Genomic DNA, 25,189 nt, shown 5'->3' on the forward strand with positions numbered 1-25,189 from the left:
TTCTTTTTCTGCCCGTCCAACTTCACGCACCCTCCTCCTTCGCTGAATTCAAGCAGCCCCTCACTGCAGCTTCACACACGCTTACTAACGTGAAGGCAGCGCAGCTGAAAAGGATTATTCTTTAATATATATATAAATAAATGTCTATAAAACAAACTTTAATATATGTAAATGGTTTATATTTTAGACATTTATTTTGTACAGTTACAGCTGTTGTTAATAAATGTGAATGTGTGACAAATGGGACAAGCTTTGACTCAGAAATATATTTTTGTTATTACTTTATGGGAAAAAAAGAGATATTTATGGTATATCACAATTTTTCTTAAAATATTGAGATATTAATTTTGGTCCATATCGTCCAGCCCTAGCTGGGAAGATTATATGTTGTGGTCTGTAGATTTAAGACCCTTTCCACAGCACTCTGAAAGTTGTCCTTAAAACACACACAAAAAAACATGTATGCAAGTTCCTGTTGCAATTTTATGATCAACTTAAAATAAAAAAAAACTAGATGTATTGACCTACATTTTACTGTTGGACATTGAAACCACAAGACTGCGATCATGGGATCATTTGTGTTGTACAGTGGTGCTTGAAAGTTTGTGAACCCTTTATAGAATTTCCTATATTGCTGCATAAATCTGACCTAAAACATTTTCAGATTTTCACACAAGTCCTAAAAGTAGATGAAGAGAACCCAGGTAAACAAATGAAACAAAATTATAATTGGTCATTTATTTATTGATGAAAAGGATGCAGTATTACAAATTTGTGAGTGGCAAAAGTATGTAAACCTTTGTTGTCGGTATCTGGTGTGACTCCCCTGTGCAGCAATAACTGCAGCTAAACGTTTCCGGTAACTTTTGATCAGGGCTTAATTTGTAAACTGGTCAATGCCAGAATGCAAGAAGTGAGCGGACCGGGGTGTGTGTGTGCGGATCCTCCCCCTGAAAATTTTATAAAGTAGATGTGATTTCCTGCATTTTGGTGTATTTTAACAGATTGCTTAAACATCATTATCTACATTTGTAACCATTCAGCTTGTGTCAAGCCCACCCCTCCACTTGACGGAACCGTCAAGTAAGTCGGGTGCGGAAGCGAACTGACACGCCTTGCTTGCTCTTGGAGTAATCTTCGTTGGTCCACCACTCCTGGGGAGGGTCTTGAATTTCCTCCATTTGTATGAGGTCTGTCTGACTGTGGATTGGTGGAGGCCAAACTCTTTACAGATGGTTTTATAACCTTTTCCAGCCTGATGAGCATCAACAACTCTTTTTCTGAGGTCCTCAGAAATCTCCTTTGCTCATGCCATGATCCACTTCCACAAACATGTTGTGAAAAGCAGACTTCCTGTTCTTTAAATCAAACAGGGTGTCCACTCACACCTGATCATCATCACATGTAACTGGGATCCTGTGCACAAAATTTTGTTCCATTAGACCACTACATGTACCACGTGTGGTGGAATGACAATAAAGAACCTTGACTTGATTTATTGAAAACATCTGACTTTTTCTTTTTCTTTTTTCTGATTTCTTCTTTTAAATTAACTGCTAATCCTAGAGGTTCACACACTTTTGCCACTCACAAATGTGTAAGTTTTTACATATTACAGTTGGGTAGGCATTATACAAGCCCTGCTAGAATGTTAGGGAAAACACTGATGTATGCATGCATGTATATATGCATGTATGTAAATGTACATATGCATGTATGTACAGACATGTACACATGTGCACACACATGTATGTATGTATGTATATATATGGCTGGATGTACAGTATGGATGTATGGACTGATGGAGGAGTTCAAGTTGTGATGAATCAGACTTTCTTTTTTTGGCTGAGCGTATTCCTAAAAAGGGACATTCAAGAGAATGTTGTGTGACTAATCACTGAAGTACATGCTAAGTTTGATGCTAAATGTCAATAAAATAAAAAAGAAACCTTTTTGATGCACATTACGTCAAGAACACCAGTTAGTGCAGTACAAGTCTGACAGTGATCAGTGGGTTTTTGGTCCTTTTTGTCACATTTTTGACCTTTCTAAAATATTTAACAAAAGTGAAGTTGAACACTGGGTGACAAACACATTACATCACAAAAAAATACCTTCTCCAGTGTTGTAGCAGGGTTGGTGGGTAAAGCTGTTTTTGAATGGGTTCTGGGGACAGTTGGTTTTCTTTTCACAGAAGCACTTTTATCACCACAAATTAGTTTGTCCTGTCAGCGTGTGTTGACGAGAAAAACTAAACATCAGGTCTGTCTGAGGTGGAGACATTTTTTCATCAGCTTCATTATGTTTTATAACTGTATGTGTTTGGTTTTCTAGGCTCAGTGGATGAGAGTTCATCCAACGCCTCCTGCTCCACAGAGCTGCAACCTCCCACCTCCCAGCCTCAGACTCGTCTGAGCAGAGCAGCAGGGCAACAGGGCCGCACGGATCCACAACAGACCCAGACCAGACTGAGCCGGTCCAGACAAGTCAGCATCATAAACAACTGCATTATTTCTTGTTTACACATTTCTAACATGTTGCACACTTTCTACACAGGTGGCCTTTTCTAATTTAGTCATTTGGACTGTTGTGGACTAATTATGAGGAGGCAGTGTCTTACCTGCAGTAGTGATCTCAATTGTATTAATCAGGGAAGAGACTAAGTAGTGTAACTAACAGCTATTCAGAGTAGAGTCCATTCTTTGAGTATTGGAAACACCTCAACAACTTTTAAACTTTCTGAAGAATCATTTGTTAAAGAGCTTATTCAATTCAGTTTATTTATAGAGCGCCAAGTTACAACAGAAGTCATCTCAGGGCACTGAACAGAAACATTCATATGCATAATGTGTCAGCCTCATGGACAAAAACTGGAAGTTGGTTCTTCAAGAGAGGGACCTGATAACTGAAAGCTTTGCCTCCCATTCTACGGTACTTATAGAAACTCTAGGAACCACAAATAAACCTGCATTCTGAGAGCGAAGTGCGATGTTAGGAAAGTATGGAACAATAGGATCTGTAATATAAGATGGAGCTAGGTTGTTGAAAGATTTGTAGGTTAGAAATAAGATTTTGAATTATTCCTTGCAGCTCAAACTAGGGCTGGGCCATATCATATTGTTCACGATAATACCGGTAAAAAAAGCTTGCCCGGGCAAATAAATTATATCATGATATGCTAATTTCATGACATAATGTGTCAAGCGCCCGAGCGCGCCGAACGACCAAACCGAACTGCCCCCCCCCCCCCCCCACCTGTCTGTACTGGCGTAATGCTAACTAGTTATGCGCAATACTAGCTAGCTAAAAAGATAAAAACAAACAACACGGTACAGACAGCTCAACTGTCTCTCCCTCCCCCCACAACCCACTCTGAGCTGCCAGTACAAACGCAGCTAGTCTTTTTTCTTTCTCCGCACCCTGCTCTGGGCTGCCGGTGCGGGTCTCCCCCACTCTAAACTGCCGGTACAAACACGCGCAGGTCTGTCTCTTAGTTCCACAGTCCATGGACAAAGAACAGAGTCAGGTGATCAAAGACAGAGCATCAGAGAAATGAATCATTCCTGCAGGAACAGAGGAAGCTGAAACACCCAACAAGCTTCAGGGTCAGCTGATCACCATGTCAGGTTCTGGAAGTTATAGCTCATTTAAAGACAACATATTTTTTGTTGTATGTTACATTTATGCTCAACAGATCTTAAGCGTCAGTTTATTTAGTTGGGAAACTTCACCTGCACTTTAGTTTTTGTGGTGGAATTTGTTGATCTATATTTTGTGCAGATGTTTTCAATCTAAATAACAGAATGATCATTTTTATTTTTTATTTTTATACTTTGAGACTGAATACTAAATAAAGTACTTTCAGTAAAATTAACCCTTGTTTTTTTTAGTTTTTATATAATACTGCAAAGCAACATTTTGTCAAATGAATAACTGATTTCTGTTTTTTTTTTGTTATGTCACGAAATTTATCTTTATCGCCAGAATGCTCTGAAATATCACAATATTATATTTGAGCCATATCGCCCACCCCTAGCTCAAACAAGCCCCTTTTTATTTTCTGCTAGCTTGAAGTAGTGTTGTGTTCAAGACCAGAGTGTACCAAGACAAGACCAAGACTTTTAGGGTCCGAGACCAAGTCGAGACCAAGACCGAGGGAAGGCAAGACCAAGACGAGACCAAGACCTCAAATAAAATACATAAAATATAAAATTTTATTATAAAATATTATTATAAAAGTTACATACTGCAACTTTAAGTTTGCTTTTATAAAATTTCAAACCTATATAAAGAAATCAAACATTCAGTGGCCTAACTTCATGTGATTTAACAATAAAATTACACAACTGTTAAATTGGAACCAGTTTCATCACATGCCAAGTCTTAAAAACTGAAGTGGCAAAACACTTAATAAGTCCAAACTCGAAACCACTGTGCTACTATATGGTTATCCTTGGTCTTATTATAGTAGATATACACCTAAAAAGTTACATAAATGAATATTAGTTACAAGTATATTCTTTGTGATTTAAATAGCCGGATTTTATAACTGATAATATGGCAGATATCTTCTCCCATGCCCAGACAATCACTTATCACTTTCTTGGAGTGACCAGTCTTGCCAGATAAGTTCAAGGTTTTCCAGTCCAAAAACCTGTTAAAAACCTCCATCACACAAAAATTTGCCCAATCAGTATATTGTTACAATATATTTACTGTTTGAACATGAAGCACATCAGTACAAGCCAAGGTAATTTAACATGTGGCAAAATGCAACAATCCAGCAAAAATCTTCACAGAGTTGCCAGCAAAATCAGAAAAAAAAACACCCAATTGGCAGTAAACCGCCCAATCTGGCAACACTGGGAGTGACACGTGCGAGTGAAAGGGGGTGGGCGTGACAGTGGTAACAAAAAATTTATTTAGCAATGAGTCATGTTATCGCTTGGATCTGAACCAGAACGTTTTGCATCCAATAAAAACAAAGATGTTAACAAATAAACTGGACAATGTTCTGACAATTTAGTGATATTTCCACAGTTGTGGTCTTGACTGGTCTTGAAATAAAATCCAGAGTCGTCAATGTCAGACAAGACCAAATGCATTAGAGTCTGAGACAAGACCAATACCATCAAAAAGTGGTCTTGAGACCAAGACTGGTTTTGAGTACTACAACACTAGCTTGAAGTATTTCCATACTTTAGGCCCCTTCTGCTTTTGGAAAAGTTTTAAAGCTTGTTTCGTCTTGCTACTGTTGCAGACGCAGACTTTTATCCTCCATGAGCATTTGAATTTGCAGCTCAGGTGTAGCCAAGCTTTTCTGATGTATAAAGTACAAAAAATACAACCTGTTCAACATGTGCTTTACCTCTGATCTCATTCCTAATCTTCTCCATCCTTGTCACACTCAACGAGAATCTTAACATCTTCAGCTCTGCCACTTCCAGTCATATCTCCTGTCCTTTTGTCCATGTTGCTTTCTACAAACCCTTCTACGTAGCTGATGTCACTATCTTTTAAACCTATCCTTTGACCTTTGCTGCCACTCTTTTGTCACAAATCATTCTTGAAACCTTTCTCCATCCTGCCCGGACTCTCTTTTTCACTTCTTTACACACTCACACTCACTGTTTTCCTGGAAAGTGGACCCTAAGTCCTTGAGGTCTTCACTGTTCCACCTGCCTCAATCTCATTCACACATGGACTCTTGTCTTACTACAGCTGACTTTCATTCCACTCAATTGTGTACTTCCATCTCTCCAAGTTCTCTTCCACCTATTCCCTGTTCTCACAAACATCATAGTCCATGAGGATTTCTGCCTGACCTCATCTGTTAGTTGGTCCATCACCAGAGCAAACAAGAAGGGGCTCAGAGCCGATCCTTGATGCATCCCACCTCCACTTTGAAGCTATCTGTCACTCCTACAGCACATCTCACCACTGTCCTGCTGTCCTCATGCATGTCCTGTACCGGTCTAACATCAATCCTGTCCGATGCTTTTTCTAAATCCACAAAGACGCAATGGAGTTCTTTCTGACCTTCTCTGTACTTCTCCATCAGCATTGTCAAAGCATCTGTGGTGCTCTTTCTTGGCATGAAACCATACTGCTGCTCACAGATAGTCACCTCTCATCTAAGTCTTGCTTTCACAACTCTGTCCCAAATCTTCATTGTGTGACTCAACAACTTAATTCCCCTGTAGTTGCTACAACTCTGTACATCACCCTTGTTCTTAAAAATGGGCATCAGCACACTTCCTCTCCATTCCTCAGGCATTTCTCACCCTCAAATATGCCATTGACTATTTGAGTCAGAAACCTCACTGCCATCTCTCCAAGACATTTCCAAACTCCCACAGGTATGTCTTCAGGTCCTACTGTCTTCCCCATCTTCATTCTTTTCAGAGCTTTCCAGGCTTCACCCTCACTAATCTTTCCCACATCTTGGTCCACAGTTTCAATGACCTCTTCTCTTTCATTCTCTTCATTCATTAGCTCCTCAAAGTACTCGTTCCATTTTCCCATCACACCCTCTTCACTTGCGAGAACATTACCATTCCTATTTTTAACAAGCCTAACATTCTGCACATCCTTTCCAGCCTGATCCCGCTGCCTCTTTCTCATATAAGTCCTTCTGTCCCTCTTTGGTGATGAGCCTCTTAAATAACTCTTATACACCTTCTGTTTTGTCTTCGCCACCTCCATTTTTGCTCTTATATTCCTGTCTATTCTCTGTCCTCTCTCTCTGTCCCATCTTTTCTTGACCAACCTCTTTCTTTGAATAGCTTCTTGCACTTCACTGTTCTACCACTAGTTTCCCATTTTCCTGTTTTCTCTGTCAGATGACACACCAAGTACCTTTCTATCCATTTCTCTAATCACTGTTTCTGTAGTAGCCCAGTCATTTGGAAGCTTTCTTACCACTCGGATCCTTTAACAGCTCCTTTCTGAACTTCTCACAACATTCTTCCTTCGTCAGCTTCCACCATTTGATCTTTGTCTGACTTTACTCTTTCTCTCTTCTATACAACAGCAGTCATTCTGCACACCACCATCAACTCCCATTTTCAGTGAATTGTGTGCAAAACCGCATTTTCAGTTTTGTTCCCTTGTCATCTTACTTCAGACATGTTTAAATGTTTAAACAAGTTTAAATGTAAAATCATATTGTGGCTGGAAGCTAATCTAAAAAATTAGCTTACATCTTTCATCTAATCATTAATTTATAATATTTTTTTTATTTCTGGGAGAGGGTGGTGGGCAGTAGGTGTTATTTTGAAAAAAAAAAACATCCACACTACAAGAACATTGTTAGGAAGTTTGCATGTCACTGTCAGGTGCCGGTATTTGTTTAATTTTTTTTTTCTGATTGTCACGTTAATTCTTTTAATATGACTGTTTTAACAAGACTTTGAATATTCAGAAATGGCTACACGTACCTACTGTTTTTGTATGGGTAAAGCGTTGTCTGTGTATGAGTACTCTTCACAACCCCAATAAACATAAACACAGATAATGCTTTTTTTTCAATAGAATAGCATTTCTGAACCTCAGATAAACGCTTTTCATTAGATTTATGCTTGTTTTGTGATATAGATGTCATCTTGTTGAATCTGTTGAACCAACAGAGCATGGCCTGTGTTCATCTATAACATGTTTAATTTCTGTTTGTGCAGTCGGGAAGACAGAGGAAGAAAGCTGTCATGATGCCTCGTGTTGTTCTCACTCCTCTTAAAGTGAATGGAGACCATGTCCCTGCAGGTAAAAATCCCATGCACACTGAGAAAACCATCTGGTCATCACCTTCTCATTACAGAAAATATCAATGGTTCAATTTTCAACATAAGTCCTTGAAGAAATCAAACCTGGCAACATTTCAATGTGTATCATGGTTAAATCAGCACCTTTATGTTTAGATCTGTTTCACATGGATCCGACACATCAAGGCTGTTGGCAATGTCTGCTTGCTGTTCATTCAAGGTTTAAATTGAATTCTGTATCACCCAGAAGAGTTGCATGACATGCTCTGTGTCCTTCGAGTGCAGAAAACTGACGCATCGGGTTAATTAAATCACAGAAGTTATTAAGACTGCAGTTATAATCAGTCATTTTAACAGCTCTGCAGTGGTTGGTGTTCAGTATATTCATCAGACATAACCCTCATTTACATAAGTAAACCTTGAGAAAATAGGCAAAATTTCAGCTGCAGTCTCACTGAACTTTTGAGTGTTTAGGACCAATGTACGATGCAGCCGCATTTTGCGTGACCAGCCACTAGGGAGTGTATCTCTTGTGCTGGTCCCAAGCCTGGGTTAATGGTGAGGGTTGTGTCAGGAAGGGCATCTGACTTAAAACACTTTTGCCAAAACTTTAATACGAGTTCATCTAAGCAACACCATACCAGATAGGTTGAGGCCCGCATTAACAATGACCGCCACTGGTGCTGTTGAAAACGGGGTGCTGGTGTAAATTGTGCTACTGTTAGTCGAAGACTACGAGGAGAGAAACAAGTCAGGAGATGGAGAGAGAAGAGGAACGTCAAGAATGTAGGACTGAAGGTGGTAACTCTAAATGTGGGGACAATGACAGACAAAAGTAGAGATCTAGCTTAGGGATGGGGTCGATCCAATCCGGTGTTGGCCTCCGATACAGCATAATTTACGTTTGGGATTTTTCCGATCCAACCTGCAGAGATTTCCGATCCATGATGCATGTTGGCTTCAAACTATGGAATGTATTTTCTGAACTGAGGCGTGTCTCATGAACCCAGGGTAATAAGACCCGCCTCACATTCAGGAAATCCAGTTCATAGTTTGCAGCCGCTACAACGTGAGGACTGAGTGAGCAACATTGTGGCTAACAGCTAACCAACTTTTCATTGAAACATGTCCGCTGTGTGGAAGTATTTTACACTAGAAACACCACAAAACATGACAGCAACGTGCAATGGCTGCAGAGCCATAGCACCACATTAAACAGCTGTAAATTTAGTTTTACGTTAGACATTCGAGCTCCGTTGCTTCAGCGGGGCGCTACTCTTTGCTCAACCCGAAACGGGCAACTCGACCCTGGCCAGCCGCGTCCAATCTGCCCCGTTCAGTCTGCCTGTCTCTGAGGAGGGACAGACTGTGCGCGGCTGACCGAAATCAAGCTGCTTGCTTCAGGTTGAACAAGAAGAAGACATTGCTGAAGCCCCTGAAGCTCGATTGTTTACAGAGAAGTTGCTAAAATTCATTATAATTAATGACGAACTGCTATCAGTTGTAGAAAATTAAGGATTTCGCAGCTTGATACTTGCAGCCAAGATAGTGTACCCTCCAGGAGATATCAGTACAACAGTAGACAATCATAAAAAACAAACATATGAATTCAAAATTACAATAAAATTATATATTAAAAAAACAGCTACATTATAAAGCGATGTAAAATACTAAAAACAGGAACATGTCTGTTGGTTTATGCCATGAACTTAGCAGATGTTTAAAGCCATTAATTTTTTATTTTATTTAATTCATTTATTCATTCATTTAAAAGAAACAAAAATAAACAACAAATTCATCAAAAAGAAAACATTGAATGAAAAGAGAGCAGAAAGAAGAGAAAAATGATTATCTGCCCTTTTATAAAAAAATAAATAAATAAATGACTATACAAACAATCACTTAAATTAATCACTTTAATATCCACTTTAAAGCTAGGAATAAAAAGAAACATGTTTTGTGTTAGAATAATTTAATTCTAACTTTGAAACTTATCCAACATTAATACAACTTACCTCAAGTTGCCCTTTTGGACATGCATGCATATATTTGTACAAACTGTACTTGAGAGGAGATTATTACAGCCTCATATAAAACCAATAATGATGATGATATCAGAACTGGATCGGTATCAGTCGATATACAGTTTTACGTATCGGGATCGGAAGTAAAAAAAAAAAGTTGATCAGTGCATCCCTAATCTAGCTAACATGATGCAGAGAAGGATGGAAGGTAGATGTCGTATGTTTCCCAAGAGACCAAGTGGAAGGGCAGCAAGGCTTGCAGCTTTTGAGCAGGGTTTAAACTGTTTTACCATGGTGTGGATAGAAAGAGAAATGGAGTAGGGATGATCCTGAAAGATGCATTTGCAAAGAATGTAGTAGAGGTGAAAAGGGTGTTAGATAGGGTGTTGTGTCTGAAGGTGGAAGTAAAAGGCCTGATGCTAAATGTTTCAGTGGTTATGCTCCACAGGTTTGATGTAAAGTGGAAGTAAGATATATTTTGGAAGGATCTTGGTAACGTGATAGAGGGTATAACCAGGGAGGAGAGAGTGGTGATTGGAGCAGACCTGAATGGACATGTTGGTGAAGGAAACAGAGGGGCTGAGGAAGTGATGGGTAGGTTTTCAGTCAAGGAAAGAAACCAGGAAGGACAGATGGTGGTAGATTTTGCCCAGAGAATGGAAATGGCTGTAATAAACACTTACCCCTTTACACCTTCTTTCCTCTTTCCTCCCTCAAAGTACTCCTTCCATCTTCCCATCACACTCCCCTCACTTGGAAAGAGGGAGGAACATAGAGTGACCTAAAAGAGTGGAGGAAGGAGTAGGCATGTAGACTACATTCTGTGTAGAAGAGGAAACCTGAGGGAGATTTGAGACTGTAAGGATGTGGCAGGGGAGAGCATGGTCAGACAGCATCAGATGGTTGTGTGCAGAATGACTGTTGTTGTGAAGAAGAGAAAACGAGTAAAATCAGGGAAGAAGACCAAATGGTGGAAACAGAAAAGAAGAATGTTGTGAGAAATTAAGAGGAACTGTTAAAGGGTCTGGGTGGTAAGCAAGAGCTTCCAAATGACTAGGATACTACAGCAACAGTAATTAGAGAGACTGGTGGGAAGGTACTTGGTGTGTCATCTGGACAGAGAATGGATGATAAGGAAACCTGGTGATGGAATAGTGAAGTACAAGCTATTCAAATGAATGTTAGCCAAGAAGAAATGTGACACTGAGAGGACTGAAGAGAGGAGACTGGAATATAAGGAAATGCAATGTAAAGGAAAGAGGGAGGTAGCAAAGGCAAAGCAGAAGGTGTATGATGAGTTTTATAGGAGGCTGGACACTAAAGAGGACGAGAAGGACTTGTACCGATTGGTGAGACAGAGGGATCAGGCTGGAAAGGATGTGCAGAAGGTTAGGCTTGTTAAAAATAGGAATGGTAATGTTCTAACAAGTGAGGAGAGTGTGATGGGAAGATGGAAGGAGTACTTTGAGGAGATAATTAATGAAGAGAATGATAAAGAAAGAGTAGAGGTCATAGAAACTGTAGAGAGTTAGCAGTGAGGTTTTTGACCCAAATATTCAATGGTATATTTGAGAGTGATAAAATGCCTGAGGAATGCAGGAGAAGTGTGCTGATGCCCATTTTTAAGAACAAGGGTGATGTACAGAGTTGTAGCAACTACAGGGGAATTAAGTTGATGAGTCACACAATGAAGATCTGGGAGAGAGTTGTGGAAGCTAGACTTAGACGAGAGGTGACTATTTGTGAGCAGCAGTACGGTTTCATGCCAAGAAAGAGCACCACAGATGCTTTAATATGTCTTTGTAGATTTATAAAAAGCACATGACAGGGTGCCGAGGGAGGAGGTGTGTTATTGCATGAGGAAATTGGAGTGGCAGAGAAGTATGTTAGACTGGTACAGGACATGTATGAGGACAGCAGGACAGTGATGAGGTGGACTGTAGGAGTGACAGATAGCTTCAAGGTGGAGGTGGGATTGCATCAAGGATCAGCTCTGAGCCCCTTCTTGTTTGCTCTGGTGATGGACCAACTAACAGATGAGGTCAGGCAGGAATTCCCCATGACTTTGATGTTTGCAGATGACATTTGATCTGTGGGGAGGACAGAGAACAAGTGGAAGAGAACTTGGAGAGGTGGAGGTATGCACTTGAAAGAAGAGGAATGGAAGTCAGGCATAGTAGGATATGTGGGTGAATGAGAGGGAGACCGGTAGAACAGTGAGGCTACAAGGAGCAGAGATTACATAGATGCTTCAAGTATCTTCAAGTACTTTGGGTCCACTGTCCAGGAAAATGTGGAGTGTGGTAAAGAGATGAAGAAGAGATTCCAGGCAGGATGGAGTGGATGGAGAAAAGTTTCAGGAGTGATTTGTGACAAAAGGGTGTCAGCAAAGGTCAAAGGAAAAGTTTACAAGACAGTGGTGAGACCAGCTATGATGTATGGTCTGGAGACAGTGGCATTGACAAAAAGACAGGAGAAAGAACTGGAAGTGGCAGAGCTGAAGATGTTGAGATTCTCCTTAGGAGTGACAAGGATGGATAATATTAGGAATGAGATCATCAGAGGTACAGCACAGGTTGAACAACTAGGAGATGAAGTTGGAGAGACCAGACTGAGATGTTTTGGACATGTCCAGAGGAGGGACAGTGGGTATATTGGTAGAAGGATGTTAGAAATGCAGCTGCCAGGAGGAAGACCAAAAAGGAGATGTATGGATGCAGTTAGAGAGGACATGGAGATAGTTGGACAGAGGATGCAGAGGACAGAGTTAGATGAAGGAGGATGACTCACTGTGAAGACCCCTGAAGAGGGAAAATTCGAAAGAAGAAGAAGAGCAATGTCTGTAATGTTGGTGTTTTTGTCTATTGCAAGAGACGATGCAACAAATGATTTGACTTTGTGTTTCAACTTACTGTCCTAATCTGCTGAGAGATCTGAAATCCTGTCAGCATCAGTGTTTCATGTCAGGCTAATGTTGGCAGGAGCTTGTCGCTTCTCAGGGCTTATGGAGGTTTATGCTACTTAATTGGCAATTAGGTAGCTAGCTTTCACTGCTTCATCACTGACCATTCAATGCCTGATTAAAATAGACTACTGCTTCCCCAGACTCACCAATAATTTGTTTTTTTCTTGTCTCAATTGTACTAGCAATCTGTTGTATTTTTTTTTTTTTTTTGCCATACTGAGTCCTCATGGTAGCACCCAATATATTCCTTTAATACTGAAACTTGCTGCATACATACCAAGCATACATGTTGCCCTTTCACTTCTGTAAATAAATAGGAGCTTGTCAGTTTTTCTTTGAAAACTCCACACTCTGTGCCAACTGTTTTCCTTTTTGACATTTTTGATAATGAAAATGCCAGAGGGAAAATGTGTCTGAATCACAAGGCTAAAATTAGAAGGTGCGTTGCTGCCATCTGCTGGTTAGTTTGTCCTACGGGACAAATTACAAATAGCAGTTTTATTGAAAAATTGCAGTTGTTGTTTTAGGTACCTTGTCCAGCGGCCGAATTGGACCCCCAACGTGCCGGTGTGAGCAGTCCATATGACTGACACCCCTGCTGTAGCGCTACAAAAACTAAATAAAGAAGGGTTCGAAATGAGGTGCCAAGAAGACGACTGAGAAATCTGTTTTGAAAGATATTGTGTTGCACAGAATTTTTCAACATTCAACAGATTTTAAGTGACTAGACTGCTAGAATCTGTGACAAAAGGTCAAATCAAATTTATAAAGTGCTAAAGAACTTCACACAAAAGGGTTATCAGTACAAATATAATGCTTAACACTGGAAACCATAAAAATCAACAAAAATGCATACAACATCAACAACGTATAATATTTTTATTAAATTATTATCATTACGGTACATTATATGTTATAACATCCATCCATCCATCCATCCATTATCTTTACCCGTTTCTTCCTTTTCGGGTCGCAGGGGTCACTGGTGCCCATGTCCAGCTATCACTGTTTGAGCGGCGGGGTACACCCTGAACAGGTCTCAAGTCCATCACAGCGGTACATAGACACAAACATAATAAAAGAGATCAAAAACTTTGTAGCTCGAGACAGCTCATGCCAATCAAAAGACGGCTGTACTATGGAATACATTCGTAAACCATCTATTGTCCCGCCCATAACATTTGATTTGCTCAACATAATTTATTGAAACGTCATACACAAATGCATCATCACTAGATGGGGTGTCCTGTACACTTTTCATCACCCCAGCTCCAAGAAATGGTCACAAATCAAGATCAAATGTTATCCAAGGTCTTTGCTTGTCTGGGCCATTGCTATAGATTGCTGTATAGTAGTTTGTCGATGGGTGCATAATGACCGTATACTGTACTCTTGTTGTTTCAGGTCCCATGAAGAGAAGCCGAGGAGGTGTTGATGTGGACTTCGAAACACCTGGTTCCATCCTGGTGAATACCAACATCAGAGCTCTCATCAATGTGAGGACGTTCTCAGCTTTCCCTCCACACTCTCAGCAGCAGTTGCTGCAGCTACTGCCCGAGGTGGACAGACAGGTTTGTGGTTTTATCCTTTGAGGAGAAGAGACTAGTATCGTAATTCTCGGGCTATAGAACGCACCTGTGTCTAAGCCACGTATACTAAATACAAGATAAATCATAAGTTTGTACATAAATAAGACGCTCCAGCTATTAAGCCGTGGGCATCCACCGTTCCTCGTCAGAATATGTGCCCATCCAACTCCGTCGTAATGTGCAGCTGTTGAACAAGAATACAAGAATCAACCACCGTATGGCGTTTCATAGACTATAGCTTGCTTTCAACACACATTTAGACTGCATGATCATCTGAAGTCTTCATAATGCTTTGCTGTCTGAATCCTGGTTAAAACTAGGAATGTGCGATATGGCATAAAATTCATATCTCGATATGTATTGTGAAGGGTGGCGATAACGATATATATCACAATATGTTTTGGATATAAAACTTAATAGGAATTTTTTTTAAGCATAGGGTGTCCTTTTGCTATCATTTATTTTGAATTAAAAAAAATTCCACTACTAGGTCCAGAGAGTTTTTAAATAATAAACAAATCAACAATTGGGCTTCTTGCTTGTAGTGCAAAACAGTGCAAAATATATAAAATGTAGTTTTAGCCATATATTTTAAACAAAAGAATATGTTGTTAACAGTTTCCAGTCTCACTTAAGAAATGAACAGCAACAGAGCAGCATTTTACACTGAAACACTTCACCCTCCAACCCTCTAGTTGGCGACTCCTTCCGCTTTAAGGAGAGCTGACACAAAATGAGTCTGTGGCTTTGACCAGAGGGTCTCGCAGTAAAATCACACAACAGTGTTTTTTTTTTTCCACAGATCAGAGAGCAGGTTTCTCTACAGCTGACCAACGCTTACTTTAACTTTCGAGGGGAAAAATAAAACTTTTGACGGAACACAGCGTTTTGCGCATGCGTCCGAATACGGCAACACTACGACAAGCCGGCTGTAGTTAGCTTGTAGCTTCGCTACTTAGCTCTCGAAGAAAAGACTTTAACGCCACTTGCGCACAGTTTTCAACAAAAAAAAGTAACGATTAAATCTGACAACTCTGATTTTACTTCAGACACAGCATTACTGCGGTTAGCTGGTAGAAGACAGATCTCTATCGTAGGCTAAATTTCTATTGTTTCTACCGTGTACCGTTTATATTGCGCATTCCTAGTTAAAACCATTCAATTTACAGAATGAACACAAGAACTATCTAAGCATAATCACTGGACAGGACAGTGCCAAACACCTACGTAACCAAAATTATTTAAAAAAAAAAAGTATATATATATACCGGTAAATTTTACCCAGAATTCTTATTGAGGTCCCGTGACCTTAAGTCAAATAGTACCGGTAAAATCAGTAAATGGTAATTAAATTGGTATCATTGATTTTTATTGTTAAACACTTTTGGTAACAAGTGCTGTTTTTAAATGTACCTTCTAAATAAATTTGACGTGATTTCTCCACAGCACTGCTCACATGAGCGGGAGGGAGGAAGGGGGAAGAGCTGCTCCCATACATTGTCTCCTCCGCTCTGTTTCATGCGTTTAGATGAGCTTAAATTAGATACTGGTGTTTAAACACTTATTTACCGTGCACAGAAAGATTTTTTAAAAACTTTTATTTAAATATTTACCAGTCTTGACTGACTAAGTGCTTTAAAAATAAATCTGACAACTTCTCTTCTGAGCTCTCATGATGGAAGGGAAGGGGGGAAGAGCCCTCCTCGTTCGTTGTCTCCACTCGGTTTAATGTGCTCGGATGAGAGTTTAAAATGAGATACCGGTTTTTAAACACATATTTACCGTACACAGAAAGATGTCACACAGAAATAATTTTAAAACTTTTGTTAAAACATGTATCAGACTTGACTGCTTTGCATCGCCAATGCCTGACCATCAACTCGTTGATGCAAAGCTTATCGTCTCTGTTTCCATCTTCGACAGCCAGATCCATCGCTTTGAACTTGACGGCTGCATCATAAGAAATTCTCCATGCTTTTTCCATTATCGCTGAACAAATGAACAAAGTCTGTGCATGAGGCGTAAAAGTACAGTACCTGATCTGAAGAATTTAGTGTGAGTGCATTACATTTACAGTAGCTAGTAATAAGAAGTTTCATTGGTCCACTTTGACCTGTCCGGTAATTTTATTGGTCATATCCTTGTTAATGCACGTCTGTGTTGGGGGATGGGTCAATGACAGTATCTTATTGGTCTTTAAGGTTAGACCAGTGCTTAATGTGAGCCAGATCCTGCTGGAACAAGATCCGGGAACTCTCTAATTTTGACCGGGTGGGTTCTGGCAACTGTTTGCTCGGATCCAGCAACTCAAATCTCTGCCCCTAAAGGTCCAAAGTCATCGCAAGTTTTTATTTTGATTATTTATTAAAAATAAACAACAACCCGATCACTCTTTAGAACAAGATCCAGTATCTCTTATTTTGACAGTGTGTATTCCGGAAACTGTGTGCTCTGATCCAGTAACTCAAACCTCCACCTCTAAAAGTCCAAAGTCATTGCGCATTTTTATTAAGAAACAACGACAAAAAAAAAAAAAAATCATTAAACAGCACAACAAAATTGCAAATCGGTTTGAAAGCAGGACTGAATTCAGCAGATAAGAGTCGAGCTCTGAACTGTGACGTGAGGGGAAGGGGGCGGGGTTTAGGATGATTGATAGAAGCGGAGCTGCTCCATTCATGCACAAGGAGAGAGCTGTTGTTGCTCTCTAATAGTTGTTGAATAAAGTGTTTACAAATGCAGGTAAACATATATGTTTTAACAGCCTGTTAAAATACACCAGAATGCAGGAAATGGCATATACTTATTCAACATTTTCTTGGGCAGGACCCACAGGCCCCCCTGCAGCCCGTGTTCCAGTACTTAATTTGAACGGATTCTGCCAGAACAAGATCCAGGAACTAGGGCATATTGGTCACGATAATACTGGTAAAAAAAAAGCTTGCCTGCGCAAAAAAAATGATATCATTATATGCTAATTTCATGACGTAATACGTCAGGGGCCTCGCCCCTTTAACAGAACCGTGTGCGGCGAACAACCAAACCGAATTGCGCCCCCCCCCCCCCCCCTCACCTGTCGGTACTGGTGTAACGCTAATTAGTTGTGAGCAGTACTAGCTAGTTAAAAAGCTAAAAACAAACCACGCGTGGCTCAGCTGTCTCCATCCAGCTCTAAACTGCAGGTACAGACGGCTCAAATGTCTCTCCCTTCCCCCGCTCTAAGCTGCCACTCGTCTTTTTTTTTTCTCCTCACCCTGCTCTGGCTGCCGGTGCAGGCTGCGTCTCCCCCGCTCTAAACTGCCGGTACAAACACGCGCAGGTCTGTCTCTGGAGTTCCACAGTCCATTGACCAAGAACAGAGTCAGGTGATGAAAGAGAAATGTGTCATTCCTGCAGGAACAGAGAAAGATGAAACACCAACGAGCTTCAGGGTCAGCTGGAGGCACCTTGTCAAGTTTTGGAAGTTATAGCTCATTTAAAGACAACATATATTGTATGATACATGTATGCTCAACAGATCTTAAGCTTCATTTTATTTAGTTATTTTGGGAAACTTCACCTGCACTTTAGTTTTTTGGTGGATTTATTGATGTATATTTTGTGCAGACTTTTTCAATCTAAATAACAAAGATAGTTTTTATTTTTTTTTTACTTTGAGACTGAATACTTTACTAAAATAAAGTAATTTCAGTAAAATTAACCCTTGTTTTTCTTTTTAGTTTTTATATAATACTGCAAAGCAACATGTTAAGTTAATTTTGTCAAATGAATAACAGATTTCTGTTTTTTGTTGTTGTTGTTATATCACGAAATTTATCGTTATCGTCAGAATGCTCTGAAATATCACAATATTATATTTGAGCCATATTGCCCACCCCTACCGGGAACTCTCTAATTTTGATAGGGTATGTTTTGGCAACTGTTTGCTTGGATCCAGCAACTCAAATCTCTGCCCCTAAAAGTCCAAAGTCATTGCACATTTTTATTTTGATTATTTATTTAAAAATGCAAAGAGAGGAGACATTGCCCAGTCTGGAGTGGATATTGCAGCTGCAGCAGGCGCACCTGCTCGCACACACACTCCTGCCCAGCAGAGACGCGGACGGCATGTCCCACGTGGATGAAGTGTCTTTATCTATATGGCAAGCCAAGTGGCCCATTAATTGCCAGACTTGTGGTAAAAGTAGCTATTAATGGGCCACTTGGCTTGCCATACATTATGCACAGGAGCGTCTCCAGACATCTGTACAGAGCGCGCACAACTGCTGATGTGAACGCATGCATACGTTTCAGACATAATAAATAAAAAGGCTTAGCTACAGTACAAAAAAAAAATACGAGAGAAATGTTTGTGTATTATTCACATTTATCGCGTGTCAAAACAAAAGCATTAATTTGTCAAAATAACAACGATCAAAATGTCGAAAAGACAGTTTGTTTTCTCTGGTGTATAAATGCGTTCTATGTTCTCTCTCTGCTTGTGTAGATTGGACCTGATGGGATGGCCCGATTAAGTAGTTCTGCTCTCAATAATGAATTCTTTACTCATGCCTCTCAGAGCTGGAAAGAAAGACTTGCTGAGGGTAAGTGAACCTGCTCATTATGAATAAGCTGCGTATTTGATCAAAGACTTCTGCAGGGTTGTACATGAATATTTAACCCCCAGAAGGGTTGAGGAAAACTCACTAATTTGTGTCTGTGTATTATTTTTTTATTTTTTTTGGCACTATCAATAAAAAGGACCTTTTTTTTTTCTGACAATCTAAAAATCCTTTTTTTTTTTTTTTTGTCAGAATTGTTTGAATTGCTCTCATAACCTCAGAGTAACTTTACTGCCCTCTAGTGTTCATGAGGGGGGAAATCAACCATATGGATATCCCATTACAACTTATTTTTCCAATACCATTATAATATAAATCAATGCATTTTTATCGATTCTTATTTTTACCCGAGAGACGTAATCTCTCCAGCGTGTCCTGCTTTTTCCCCGGGGTCTTCTCCCAGTTGGACATTCCTGAAGCACCTCCTTAAGGAGGCACCCAGGGAGCATCCTTACCAGATGCCCGAACCACCTCAGTTGGCTCCCCTCGATGTGGAGAAGCAGCGGTTCTACTTTGATTTTCTCCTGGATAACTGAACTTCTCACGCTGTTTCTAAGGGAGAGTCCAGATACCCTGTGGAGGAAACTTATTTCAACCACCTGAATTCATGATCTCATTCTTTCGGTCACTACCCAGAATTCGTGGCCATATGTGAGGGTAGTAACGTAAATCGACAGGTAAACGGAGAACTTTGCACAGCTCAGCTCCCTCTTCACCACAACATACCAGCACAGAGTCTGCAGTACTGCAGACGCTGCAGCAATTCGTCCGTCAATCTCACGCTCCATTCTTTCCTCATTTGTGAACAAAACCCAGAGGTACTTGAACTCCTCCACTTGAGGCAGAATCTCACCCTTGACTCGAAGAGAGCAATCCACCTTTTTCCGACTGAGGGCCATGGCCTCAGATTTGGAGGTGCTGATCCTCATCCCAGCTGCTTCACATTCGGCTGCGAACCTCTCAAGTGAGATCTGAAGATCACATGCCAACATGACCATATCATCTGCAAATAGCAGAGATGGAATCCTGAGTCCACCAAACCAGACTCTCTGCCCCCTGGATGCACCAAGAAATTCTGTCCATGAAAGTTATGAATAGAATTGGTGACAACAGGCAGCCCTGGCAGAGTCCAACTCCCACCCTGAAAAGCGGTCCGACTTACTGCTGGCAATGCGAACCAAACTCTCACACTGCTTGTACAGGGTCGAACAGCCCATAGCAATGGGCCCCCAATCTCAAAGAGTACCCACCATAGTGTACCTTGAGGAACATGATCAAAAGCCTTCTCCACGTCCACAAAACATGTGGACTGGATGGGCAAACTCCCATGACCCTTTGAGGACCCTAGGGAGGGTAAAGAGCTGGTCCAGTGTTCCACAGCCAGGACGGAACCCACATTGTTACTCCTGGATCTGAGCTTCTCAAGTACTCCTGAACAGACCTTACCAGTAGAGTTGCATTTGGGCCTAAAGAAATCCGGCCCGGCCTGGACCGAACCTGTATAATTTTTTCCGAGCCTGACCCGAAACCGACTAAGTAACTGATTACAGACCCGAACCCAGAAAAAAAACAAAAACTTTTTTTTACTTAAGCTTGTTCTGCTTTTGTAAGCAAATCAGTTTGACATGATTTAAAAACATATTTCAAAGATAGGAAGATATAAGATTTATTGTTTATTAACGAGAGTCACCGGATTATTATAGTTATTATAATATTATAGTTGTTAGTTTTTAACAGTCATCATACATAATACATACATACATACATCATACATAATTTCACTCGACCACATGTACCACATGTGGTGCGAATGACAATAAAGAATCTCTGACTCTGACTCATCGGCTGCGCGCGTCCGCTGACACAGCAGCTTGGTCCAGTTAAGCTGCAGGTGGGTCGATGGCAGTCATCCATCTGGACTCTTTGTACCTCTTTCAACTGGCTGGTCAGCGCGCATTCAAACGGCCACGAGCGGCTGGTGGTGATCCAAATTGGATCGTCAGCTGCGCGTGTCCGCTGATGCAATCAAAGGTTCAACCCGGCCCACTCATCCAGCACATTATTTTGGCCCGAATTTAGGGTCGGGTGTGGGCCTGGGTTAGAAATGATAGCTCTTCTTACCAGGGAGGCTAAAGAGAGTGATGCCCCTGTAATTGGAGAACACCCTCTGGTCCCCCTTTTTGAAGAGGGGGACCACCAGTGGCACTGCCCCCGATGTCCACGTGATGTTGCAAAGGCGTGTCAACCAAGACAGCCCCACAATATCCAGAGCCTTTAGGAAATTAGGGTGAATCTCATCCACCCCCGGGGCCCTGCCGCTGCAGATCTTTTTAACTACCTTTGCAACCTCAGCCACGGTTATGGACAGAAAAACCCCAAAGTCCCTCGACTCGGCTTCCTCCATGGAAGACGTCCCTGTGGGATTTTCTCTGTTTGCCTGTACAATATAGGTCAAGCATTAAAGTGTAAAGTATTAAAACTTCAAACTTGTTTTCCCTGCAGAAAACGGAGATGCATTTTTTTAAATTTGTGAATGCGTTTGACCTTTTCAGGTGAATTCACCCATGAGATGCAGGTCCGCTTTCGACAGGAAATGGAAAAGGAGAAGAAGGTTGAGGTGTGGAAGGAGAAGTTTTTTGAGGAGTACCATGGGCAGAAGTAAGAACCTACTAACTTCTAATCCCTTCTTATTCTCGTTGTTTGCCATGTGATAGAGACAACTCCTCTTCAGATATATCCAGTGTGTGGTGCTCTAATACATACCTTGTGTGCCCATAGATCTGGTTTAACACGAGAGGAGTCCCTCAAGCTCACCATGAGTGAAGCCAATGAAGTTGCAGGCCCTGTGCTGGAAACTGATGTTGCTGTGGTGGCAGCTGGTGCTCCCAAACGACGCACGGTGGGTCGCCGGAGGCGGGATGGCAGGATGAGAAGACGTACACGTGCTGACTTGCGTCGGAGAGCTCGTCGTACTCTTTGCAAGGCTGCTCCAGCTCTGCAGTCTACAGATGGAGGTGAGACAGGTGCCGTGTTAGATGTAGCGGCTGTCTCCATAGACTCTTCCATGTCCAGTAACACCGTGGTCCAAGGTGAGGTCGTGCTCCACACTGACTGTGCTGTGGAACTCCCAGATGAGAGCGCCTCTACAGAACCAATGCCCTCTCCTACTTCAGAACCACCTCCATTACCAGCCCCATCTCCTGCTCCAAGTCCCAGTCCCAGCCCAGCCTCCACCAGTGCCAATGAAGAGCCTGAAGTGACACCCTGCTTGCTTCCCAAGGAAACGGCACCCGTTCTGGCCTCCACTACCTCTCCTTCCTCCTCCTCCACCTCTTCTTCGTCTGCATCCTCACCTGCCTCATCACCCTCTTCATCTGATCGTCAGGGGGCTTTTGCTGCAGGCTTGGACTCTTCATCATCTTCAGGATCTTCCAGTGCCACAGTCCCTGCGGATACCCTGGATGATACTGCCTCTGTGATCACCTCTATCACAGGAGGAACCGCTACTAGCAGCCGAGAGAGCAGTCCGTCAGCTAGCCCAGCCGCAACCCCCGTGGAGCAGAAGAGGAGGCAAGATGAGACTGAGGCCCCCTCTAGGTTTCCCGGAAAGAGGGCGCGACTCGATGACCGTCAGTCCTTTCGTACCACAATTGAAAGTGTCAGTTCAGAAAAGCCACAGCCAACAACCGAAGAACCCAAGGTGCCACCTATACGGGTAAGATGTCAGTGCATGAACTTTTTGTGCACTTTAACTTAGGGCAAGGGTAAATGACTACATATTAGTATTGCAATATTTTAGAGCTTTGTCATGATAATTGAATGATATTGCAGTATTTGTCTGATGCAGTAGTGAACCATGACTGAGATGTTGATGCACTAAACCTCAGTCCCTCACTGAGATAAAAGAAACTGACTGTCCTCTGTCACAGTCCAACAGAACTTACCTTTAATCAGTGAAAATACAGAACAAAATCCAGCTGTAGTCCCCATTACATTCAGGTACAATAACAACAGACCAGTGATATATGAATAACGAAACACACAACCACCTAAATGTGTTTGTCAAAGTTATACACAGAAGCAAGTAGTACACTCGACCCATGAACCAAGTTAAATGACCAGACTAGAACAGCAATCCATGCTACACAAAGATGGGTCATTAGATTTAAAATTAATACAGCACATTCTGACCAGGAGTTAAAAAAAAATTACCAATGATAAAGCATAAAAATTACAACTAGCTGTGAGACCGCAACACAATACAGCACAGTAAATGCCATTCGATGAAGGTATTAACAAGTCCATCCTCTGACCAAAAAGTCCAACCAGGCTTTTTTTTTTCCTAATAATTTATTTTTTGTGGACTGAAGACAAATTCAGACAGCCATTTCATCATGTAAGCACGTTGCTACAACAATTGCTGTAGGCCTCTGAACTGGGCAGGTATTTGAGTGTTGTTCTTTATGACAGTGTTCGCTCTCCATTTCTAACATTATCAAGATAAACAGCAGCTTTCAGAAAGTCCAGAAAAGTTTGGATGAACTGATTTCTACAACCTTTCTAAATCAGGTACTCAGCTCTTGCAGTGATGTCTTTGTGGAAAAAGCTGAGACAGTGACAGTGGTTGAACGGTTTGTTCATGATCTTCCTGTGAAATCAAAACCTCTTGCAAATGAAATACCCAGAGCTGTTTTCTTTGGAAACATTTACTCACGTCTTTGAACCTTGCTGATTTGTATTGAGCAGTTTTGTTTCTGAAACTCCAACCTAGTATCTGTTGGAGAATAGTTCAGATGAGCAGGGGAGGGTTCCTGCTTTGGTTTTCAGGATAGAAGGGGGAGTGAGTTAGGATGCATTTGAAGAGGCTCGTAAAGGAAAAACTTGTGGTATGTTTACTGCAGGTATTACTGGTTGACATTAAAATGTATACACAACACAGTCCCGTTTGACATGCACAAGAAAAACTGATCTATAAATGCTGCATAGCCCTTCTTCTTCTTTAGAAACATACTTTGATATAACACCCGTCTTGTTACTCTTTTGTTTCTGTTCCAGATTCAACTATCAAGAATCAAACCACCCTGGGTCAAAGGGCACTCCACCTACCAAATCTGCCCTCGGATCGTGCCCCCTGGCGAGGGCTCGTGGAGGTCGGGGACGGGGGGCGCGCGGACCCTGGCAGACATCAAAGCCCGTGCCCAGCAAGCCCGCGCACAGCGCGAAGCCGCTGCTGCTGTTGCAGCCTCTGGCGAGGGGGCAGGGACGGCCGGTGTCCGGCTGCGGCCTGCTACTGGGTTACCGGATAGCAGCAATGGACGGCGAACGCGAGAGCATCCAGGACCTATCGAGCCCGGAGGAGGAGGAGGAGGAGGAGGAGGAGGAGGAGGAGATGGAAGAGGATTTAATGAGTTGGAGGAGCAGGAATCATCTTCTGAACCTAATTCGTCGAGAACACAACTACAGCTTCTCAATGTAGAACCCACCTCCCACCCTTCCCCTTCACTGTCCAATACATCCACTTCCACGTCCTTAGAGTCTCCACAAACCTTAAGTCCTCTACAAGACCAGTCTGCCACAGTGTCCAAGGCTGGCAGAGATGTGGAAGAAACATCAGCCACTGTCCAGATTTCCTCCAGTAGGTTCATAGAAAAGACTTGTGCGTTCTCCCCAGAGCCTGACGTCACTTCTGAGACATCAGTCACCAAGTCAGACCAGGAAACCCAGCTGCCGAAGTCTACTAATTCCTCCTCAAAAATGGTGAACCAAGATTTAGAAAAACCTACGCTGACCCAGACTTCAATCCCAGATTCCCTTCCCAGATTTGGAGCTCAGGGTGTGGATGTCATTCAGACACTGGGTGGTTCTTGTCAGACCAAAGAACACGAAAAAGGAAAAGAAGTTGGACTGGGTAGTGTTATCCAGCATGGATCTCACCACGTAGACCGGCCAACAGATGTTTCCTCTCCCAGACGTGTGGAGGTAATTAACATTTGTAAAGAGAAATACGATGAGGTTGACACACACAGCGACTCCACAGAAACTGCCTCGGACTGTGAGAACGAGAGCCAGGAGGACGAGCAGCAACTGTCCTCTGACTCGCACTGGTGCTCACCTCTCACAGCCCAGCAAAATGGACCGTTGGTTATCTGCAGCCCTCCTCCTCAGAACCAGCATCCGGTCATTCAGGCCCATGTGTCTAGCCGTCAAGGTCAGACAGTCATTCATCCTTGTTATCCCAACAGTCTGCCTC

The 25,189-nt window shown here is 41.8% G+C and overlaps 1 protein-coding gene across 1 annotated transcript in view; it reads left to right on the plus strand.

Annotated features, from left to right (window-relative positions):
• asxl1 (ASXL transcriptional regulator 1) overlaps positions 1-25,189 on the plus strand; it is a 51,077-nt gene that overhangs the window by 24,533 nt on the left and 1,355 nt on the right. Inside the window, exons 6-12 of the mRNA XM_037684454.1 lie at positions 2,335-2,486; positions 7,677-7,761; positions 14,154-14,320; positions 18,825-18,921; positions 21,492-21,597; positions 21,718-22,654; positions 23,995-25,147. Of these exons, the coding sequence (XP_037540382.1) occupies positions 2,335-2,486; positions 7,677-7,761; positions 14,154-14,320; positions 18,825-18,921; positions 21,492-21,597; positions 21,718-22,654; positions 23,995-25,147 (2,697 nt within the window). The remainder of the gene's footprint in view (positions 1-2,334; positions 2,487-7,676; positions 7,762-14,153; positions 14,321-18,824; positions 18,922-21,491; positions 21,598-21,717; positions 22,655-23,994; positions 25,148-25,189) is intronic.

This window comes from Nematolebias whitei, chromosome 11 (assembly GCF_014905685.2).
Source record: "Nematolebias whitei isolate Nwh7 chromosome 11, NemWhi1, whole genome shotgun sequence".
In the NCBI taxonomy this organism is placed as follows: Eukaryota; Metazoa; Chordata; class Actinopteri; order Cyprinodontiformes; family Rivulidae; genus Nematolebias; species Nematolebias whitei.